General features: G+C 39.7%; 1 protein-coding gene across 11 annotated transcripts in view; it reads right to left on the reverse strand.

Moving 5' to 3' along the window:
* Positions 1-8,879, reverse strand: part of LOC123503082 (rap guanine nucleotide exchange factor 4-like) — a 261,095-nt gene that overhangs the window by 13,149 nt on the left and 239,067 nt on the right. For all 11 annotated transcript variants that reach the window (XM_045252492.1, XM_045252491.1, XM_045252493.1 and 8 more), the window contains 2 exons: positions 6,262-6,407; positions 2,055-2,199 (listed from right to left, as the gene is read on the reverse strand). In XM_045252492.1, coding sequence (XP_045108427.1) covers positions 2,055-2,199; positions 6,262-6,407 — 291 coding nt within the window. The remainder of the gene's footprint in view (positions 1-2,054; positions 2,200-6,261; positions 6,408-8,879) is intronic.

Here is an 8,879-nt window from a genome sequence, read left to right on the forward strand (position 1 = left end):
AAGAGGTGTAGAAGGTGGGAGAGATACGTAGAAAGATAGATAGACAGACAAAGACATAAAAATAGGTACAAAAATGCATGCACGTAGATAGATATATAGATTAACGTTATACAAACACTCCATTGATCACAAACATAAAAACAACATTGAAATAAACCATGAATGACACAATATACACGTGCAAAATGTTAATATGTAACTCAAATTCACAAGCAACGGTGATGAGAGATTAGTAAAGATTAGTAAGGAAGCCAAAATGAACATGCCTTAAGATGAAGACGACTAAAGAGAGAGAGAGGAGAGGAATAGAGCAGTCAGTCATCTCAGGTCCCCGCCACAGAAAACAAAGCGAATAGGTCAAGAAACAAAGGCAATAGTGTACTTGGATTCATCTTTAGCAGCATTCACATTAGAAGTCCCGAAGTGGTGTTAAAATTACAGTTTGCTTATTTATTTATGTAAGGGGAGAAACACTGGACAAGGGCAACAAAAGCGATCAAATAAAAAGATTCCACATTATCTATACTGTGATTGTGGTCTCAGTATTAACCCCTTCAGTATACCGTGACACGTTTCCATATTCATTCTTCTTACTATTTGATGATTTTATACGCCTTCAGAACTTATGTGGGGGATTAAAATAGTGAAGACTGTGACCATTAATCTTTAACCTCCATAGTTCCTTCCTAATGTCAATAAAATGGTCTACTTGTACAGAAATCTTGATGTAAAAATGTGTCTCAGTACTGAAGGAGTTAAAATAAAAGGAGGAGAAATCTGTCAGTCAATAAGGAGGAAAATGACTTAAAAAGATACAAGAAAAGTTAAATATATTTCTTACGAGAAGAGATTAAGGCTTTCAAATATACGTTCCATGAAACAGCACAGATTAAGAGGAGGAGTAATAGAGGCAATGAAGAAGCATAAGTGACGTAACACGGCGATACGAACAAAATCCTTCAGGTTAGTCATCAGGGAAGATCTGGAAGCAACGGATTCAATCTTGATGAAGTTAGATTTATAAAGTTAGGCAGAAATTGGTTCTCAAATAGAGTGTTAAATGAATGGGATTGACTCGGTAATAAGACTGTTGATGAAAGAAGAAGAAGAAGAAGAAGAAGAAGAAGAAGAGAGGAGGAGGAGGAGGAGGAGGAGGAGGAGGAGGAGGAGGAGGAGGAGGAGGAGGAAGAAGAAGAAGAAGAAGAAGAAGAAGAAGAAGAAGAAGAAGAAGAAGAAGAAGAAGAAGAAGAAGAAGAAGAAGAAGAAGAAGAAGAAGAAGAAGAAGAAGCAACTGAAAAAAAGCAGAAAATAAGAAAATACAAATCTAAGAGCAGAGAGAGAGAGAGAGAGAGAGAGAGAGAGAGAGAGAGAGAGAGAGAGAGAGAGAGAGAGAGAGAGAATTACACAAACACCCACAATCATGAATCGAGAGAAAGACCCAAACAAACAGCATGTTGTGAAGGAGATTTACTAAGATTGAGGAAGAGAGAGAAGGAGAGGAGGAGAGAGGGAGAAGGAGGAGGAGGGAAGAGGAGAGGAAAGGAAGGGATAAGAGTCCTCAAAACCAGGAAGTGGGAAACGAGGATTAATTGGAAGGGAGGGAGGTAAAGAATAAGCTGAGAAGACCGTGAGAGAGAGATAGATAGATAGATAGATAGATAGATAGATAGATAGATAGAGAGAGAGAGAGAGAGAGAGAGAGAGAGAGAGAGAGAGAGAGAGAGAGAGAGAGAGAGAGAGAGAGGACGTGGGACTGGGGAAGAAGGAACAGCAAACACATATGATTGAATGATTGATTTGATGAAGCGCACTGTTTTCATATCGTTCGGGAAGGAGAAGGAGAAGGAGGAGGAGGAGGAGGAGGAGAGAAAAGAAGTGAGGAAAGAAAAATTATGAAAAGAAGAAGCAAAACTGAATGAAAGAAAAGAACAACTTGAATCACAAAGGAAAAGAAGGAAAAAAACACACACACACACACACACACACACACACACACACACACACACACACACACACACACACACACACACACACACACACACACACACACTCACCTGGGAGCGTCATTAACGAGGGCGAGCTTGCCGAAGTCATCTCCCTCGTGTAAGGTGTTGACGACGCCCTTACCATGAATAGCGACGTTCACAGAGCCTCGCAGGATGATGTACCACGACTTGCCCTCAGACCCTTGCTGGAACACTGCCGGGGAGACGAGAGGGATGAAGAGGAGGACTGGCACAGGAGAGAGTATTGCTGCTGCTGCTACTACTACTACTACTACTACTACTACTACTACTACTACTACTAATGTTAACTAGAAATCAGACTCAATTTCTCTCCATCTCGGTCTCATAATCCTCCACCACAACTATTTTCTCTCTCTCTCTCTCTCTCTCTCTCTCTCTCTCTCTCTCTCAATGCATTAACAAAGGAATATGATCTTAGTACCATTAATGGTGGTATTAGCAGGAGCAACAGCAGAAGTACCAACAGTAGTAGTAGTAGTAGTAGTAGTAGTAGTAGTAGTAGTAGTAGTAGTAGTAGTAGTAGTAGTAGTAGTAGTAGTAGTAGTAGTGTTGAATGGCTACATAACAATATAATAATATAGAAGAAACAAGAAATGAAGGAAACACGGATATATGATAGTTCGCCAGTATGCAGTGTGCTGTAGCATCCAGCCGTAGAGTTAGGGCGAAAAAAGGCATTAGGAGTTAGGGCGAAGGGTCAAAAGGAAAACAATTTTAATTACCCAGGCTAGGGTAGCCAGTAAACATCGTGGCACAGACATGTTGTTGGTTCCGCACACGTGGGCTTTCACCTGACTGGTGAACGGTAACTGGATGGGCGTGTTATTGTAGGTCAAGTCTGACCCCCCCCTGAATTCTCTGAAGGAAGGTTGGAGACATGTGTCAGAAAGAGACGAGAGAGGGACGAGAGAGGAAGCAGGAAGGGAGGACAGCCTCTGAGCGGGACCGCCTCGGCTGTGTAACCGAGGAGGCATGATCACTTTGTGTCTCATATAAACAGTAAGTGGAACTATAAGTTGCAATGCAGTCTCTGAGATAATTTAGAAAGGAGGAATAATCATAATAGAACGTTTAGGTATTATTTTAGCAGATGTGTTTATGTGTACGTGCGTTATGACGCCGTTATATACTTGAATTTTTATATTACGAGTAAAGGATCTTATGTACAGCTTCGTACGTATACGCATGTGTGTTGCTCTAACGAATAAGTTACATAACAAATTTACTTGTGTGTATTCGTGTTCGAAGTTAAAGTAGTTATTATGTATGGATACCAAGAGAAAGAGGTTCGTTGAGTGAAGTACTTGCGATGATATATCAAGATTTGTCATTATATTCGGTGATGTGTTACATTGTCATTTTCGTGAATGAAGTAAGGTAACTATATGTGCATAGTGATACATTTCGTGGTATGTTACGTTGATTGCTTGTATTCATGTACTAAGTAAAGGTAATTCTTATATATGGGCAACTGGTTGAAAGGGGGAAAGTTGTAATTACTGCATATGAGATTTACTGATTAATAAAGCAGTGTTTGGATATTGTAATAACGTTATGAGGATATAGTGGACGACGTTGAGGTAGAATTTGTTCTGATGTGAGAATATAGAGATGAAGAGAGAAAGTTTGAATATTGCACACGAGAGAATTATGTTCAGTGACGAGTTACGTTGTCGCATTCGTATACGAGATTAAAGTAATTCTTATGTATGGTTGTAAAAGAAATTGTAATGATTTGCAGTGGAGAGAGCGACAGAAGGGACTGTGAGTGTCATTTGTCGGCGCCGTATCAAACATCTTATGTATAGATATTATTTTTGCTAATTTAAGGTAAAAAAACCTTTGACTGTTTATAACCAGTAGCTAGAGAATTTGTGCTACGTCGTGCAACAGCTTGGATCATGACAGTAGTATTAGTATTGGTATTAGTATTATTATTATTACTTGTAGTAGTAGTAGTAGTGGTCCGACACATCAAATATTTGTTTCACTGCCTTGCCATCCATCACACTCTCCCTCATCCTCTCTCACTCACTGCTACTGTTCCACCCTGACTCTCCCTCCGCCCTCCCACACATCACTCACTCCCCAGCCAACGTGTAACTGTGGTTCATTTGATTAGGGAAAAGTGTTTGGCAGGAACATTTGTTTTTACCACGTTTCAGTCCACAGGTTCTCTCTTTCTATCCATTCTAACTCCACTACTTCCAACCTTTCCATTCACACAAATAAGTGAAGCTACAACAAACTACCACACCTACACACTTCTACCTATTACCACCTGTAACTCAGCACTAATAACATGATTAGTGAGTCTATTCTATCTATCTATCACTATTTGAAAGCCAGTCCCTTCCTCTGTCTTTCTTCAACCTAACGTATTGCATTTCCCACTAATCTATCACATTAACCCCTTCAATATTGGGATACATTTTTAACTTGAGATTTGGGTGAGATAAGAACATTGTATTGACATTAGGAAGGGTCTATGGAGAGCAGAAGATTAATGGCCACACTCTTCACTTTTTTAATTCTCCACATAAGTTTTTGACGCCATAGAAAATTACCAAATAGTAGCCAGAATGAATATGAAAATGCGTCATGATACTGAGTCGAGGGGTTAATGCAGGAGTCAATCGGTATCTTCACTGTATCTTCACTCTGCGTACTTGCTTCTGTATTTTTTCTCCTTAATGAGATGTTTACAGTTTCAGAAGAGCATCAGGACATCTCCATACACAAATTGCGCTAATTTTCTTTGAAACTCTGTAATGAACCTCGAGATTTTTTATTTCTTCATTTATACCATGTGGGCTTTTCACGGGAATTTAAGTGCTAAAGGGGATACTTTTTTGTGGTACCTACTATCTCAAAGCCCATCCGCTAGGAAACCTTTGCCCCGAGTGAGGAAGCCCAACCTACACTCGGACCGTGGATAGGATTCGAACCAGTGCGCTTGGAGACCCCTCAGACCCAAAGCACGCATGGTTCCACTGTACCACGACGGCCCCCAAGATTTAAATTCCCTAACTCTTTCGAAGCTCTATAATGAACATATTGGAAGCCGCTTGTTCTCTTTTCTTCGCTTTTCGCCCCATTTGTCATTCTTCTATACACGAGAAAGCAATGCAAGTGTAGCAACATCGCCAGGTGAAGCAACAACAGAGTAAGAGATGCTAAAAGTTTCTTACGATTCATTAGTTGATGAATTCAAAGAAAAGTGAGGGGAGGGGAGGGAAGGGAGGGAGAAGCGACGGGGAAGGGAGGGACAAGGGAAAAGAAGTAATGCACTTTATTTTTCAAGGCTATTGTAATGTTAGTCAAAACTCAGGCACTGTTCACCACCGACTTCATGTGTGTGTGTGTGTGTGTGTGTGTGTGTGTGTGTGTGTGTGTGTGTGTGTGTGTGTGTGTGTGTGTGTGTGTGTGTGTGTGTGTGTGTGTGTGTGTGTGTGTGTGTGTGTGAGAGAGAGAGAGAGAGAGAGAGAGAGAGAGAGAGAGAGAGAGAGAGAGAGAGAGAGAGAGAGAGAATGTGGACACTGTAGGAAAGAAAGAAAACGAGTGATATACTAGACAACATTACCACTGTCACTGATGTTTTCACACACTTCAGCTTAGATGCTTGGCTACTCGTCATCACACTCTCGTTGTAATTAAACACTCATCTGATCAGGGTTTAAAACGAACAACAGTTTTTCGTGCAAGCAACCGATAGTGGTAGCTTGTTTCATCTGTTTGTTTTGCCATTAATTAAAAGTGTTTCACCTGTATCTCTATCGGATCTTCTACTTTTCATTCTCATACCGTCACCTCCTGTGCTTGCCGTGTGATTTCTCTGGAATAATCCTCTACTATTTATTTTAACAAATCCATCTAGTATTACAAAAACCTCAATTACATCCCGGCTCATCCTTCGTTTACTGAGAGAGAACATGTCTACCGCTTTAGCCTTTCCTCTTACGATAAGATATAATAAGAAAAAGGAGAAATAGGAAAAGAAGAAAGAGAACAGCGCTAAGAGTGAAGACAGACGAGAAAATATGACGAGGAAGTGGAAGAGGAAAGAGGAAGAGGAGAGGGAGGAGGAGTAGAGATTAATGACCAGGAGGGGGAAAAAAATAATTGCCTTAATAATTGTCTTTAGGTTCCTGTTCCCGAGTAACTCAAACCTGCAGGAAACTTAACCAGGAGGGGACGTTTACCCACACACACACACACACACACACACACTCACATATAGTTCCCTCCCTGGAGTGTGACTCAAACTTGATGACAGAGGCGAGTTCCCGCTTGACAGTGTTGGACAGGTGGGACAGAGCCTTCAGGTGCAGCAGCTCCTCGTAGATCAGCTCCTGGTCCTCGATGGTGCGCTCGTGACTCCTGCAGAAGGCGACGAAGGGGAGGTGAGTGAGGAAAATATTGCCGGTGGTTGAATGGGTGAATAGACGAGGGGAGAGAGAGAGAGAGAGAGAGAGAGAGAGAGAGAGAGAGAGAGAGAGAGAGAGAGAGAGAGAGAGAGAGAGAGAGAGAATTTACGGCACGATAGCAGGAGAAAATGCTATGTATTACTGATATAAGAACAACAACAAGAATAACAACAATAGCTAGTACTACTACTATTACGACCACAATTGTTTTTACTAATACTATTATTAACATTGTTACTATCACAACATGAACAGCAGGAACAGCAATAAAAACTATTACTACTACTACTACTACTACTACTACTACTACTACTACTACTACTACTACTACTGCTGCTACTACTACTACTACTACTACTACTACTACTTCTACTACTACTAACTACTACTACTACTTTTACTACTACTACTACTACTACTACTACTACTACTACTACTACTACTATTATCATTACTATTATCATTATCATTAGCCCTATAGTCATTACAACAACAAGGACAATAACAACAACAACGATAACAACAACCACCACCACAGCCACTACTCCTGTCACACTATATATCCTTGAAACGAGACAACTGGGAGACAACTAGGGCGGGAGGGGGAGGAGTGAGCACCCATAGAAGCATGCACACAGCAGCTCACCCTCTCACTCTTCGCATCTAAGTCTGTTGGAGGCAAGTGAAGAAAAGCATGCAAAATCACGGTCAAAAGATCATATCCCTTACCATTTCTCCCTCGCCTCCCATCCCAGCTCCGCCCTAATGTCTCCCCGGCTCTCACGTCACTCCCTGTCCCCTCTCCCCAACCCCTCAACACATCCAGTCCCTAAGCCAGGACTCTCCCTTACCTCTCCCATCGTCGCCCTCTCCCTCTCCCTCTCCCAGTATTCTCACTCCTCTGGCGTCATCAGGTCATGAGCTGCTGGTGGTGTGAGTGTGACACGCACCTCTGCATACATACATACATAGATACACACACACACACACACACACACACACACACACACACACACACACACACACACACTCTCTCTCTCTCTCTCTCTCTCTCTCTCTCTCTGCTTGATAAGGGATATGATTTCTTGATCTAATTCTGAAAGTCTTTATCTCTGTAAAATTTTTCTTTTAGATTTTCTCAAGCAATTTTGTTCACCTGCTATAATAAACATCATTATCAGATTTATTACCACTGATACCGCCACCATTATTATTATTATTATTATTATTATTATTATTATTATTATTATTATTATTATTACTATTTCCATTGAGATCATTCTAAACGCCAATAGAAATTCCTTAATATTTCTTTCATATGACATTCTCTTCTGGTATTTTTTCCTCTTATTTAAATCTATTGGCCATTCACTTCATGCAGTTCATTTTGTTACTGACGTAGTAACTTATGTGAATCTTTTTGCACCAGTGTGTGTGTGTGTGTGTGTGTGTGTGTGTGTGTGTGTGTGTGTGTGTGTGTGTGTGTGTGTGTGTGTGTGTGTGTCTGTCGTTACGAAAGTCACCAGGGGAGGCAGCCTTGACCTTCCTTGAACCTTAGCATCGAATTCAGTATTGATTAGAGAGAGAGAGAGAGAGAGAGAGAGAGAGAGAGAGAGAGAGAGAGAGAGAGAGAGAGAGAGAGAGAGAGAGAGAGAGAGAGAGAGAAAACGGTATACATGGAATCAGTTTAATTCAAACAAAAACACATCGAGCATTTCAAGAGGCATTTAGTAACGTGAAATGAATAAACAAACAGGTGAAACACAGAGGTATGTAAATAAATTAATAAATAAAGGAGTGAATTTATAGATATATGAATAAATGAATAGATAAAACGAAAATAAAAACACCACTAGGGAAACTTAACAAAACAATAATTGCTCCACTTTATCACTAATCCCATCTCTTTTTAAGCTATTTATTTATATTTCCAACAAAAGAGTTTGAAAAAAAAACTTCCATAAAAAGATTTACCAACTATTTTCTTTTTACTCTTTTTTTGTAAACAAATTTATCGCATTTCTTTTTAATCATGAAATAACAGTGTCTGGGAATTACGGGAATAAAAAAAGAAATAATAAAAAAAAGAAAAGATGTCCCATGTAGTTATCTTTTTTTTTTTTTTTTAATCAAATTTACCTGCCTTTTTAATCACCAAATAGCACCGTTTGACAATTACTGCAATGAAACAGAAATAGTGCAAAAAAAAAAAAAAAAAAAAAAAAAGGCGATCTATGTAGTTACTTTTTTCTTTATACTTTATTTCAGTCAAATTTATCCGACTTTTTTTTAATTATCGAATAGAAAAATTTGAGAATCACTGGAATAGATAAAAAAATAGTAAAAAAAAAGAAGACAAAAAAAGGAAAGGACGTCCCATGTAGTTACTCTTTCCTTTTTACTCTTTTCTTCAAGTTTACCCGAG

Source organism: Portunus trituberculatus, chromosome 13 (assembly GCF_017591435.1).
Source record: "Portunus trituberculatus isolate SZX2019 chromosome 13, ASM1759143v1, whole genome shotgun sequence".
NCBI lineage: Eukaryota > Metazoa > Arthropoda > Malacostraca > Decapoda > Portunidae > Portunus > Portunus trituberculatus.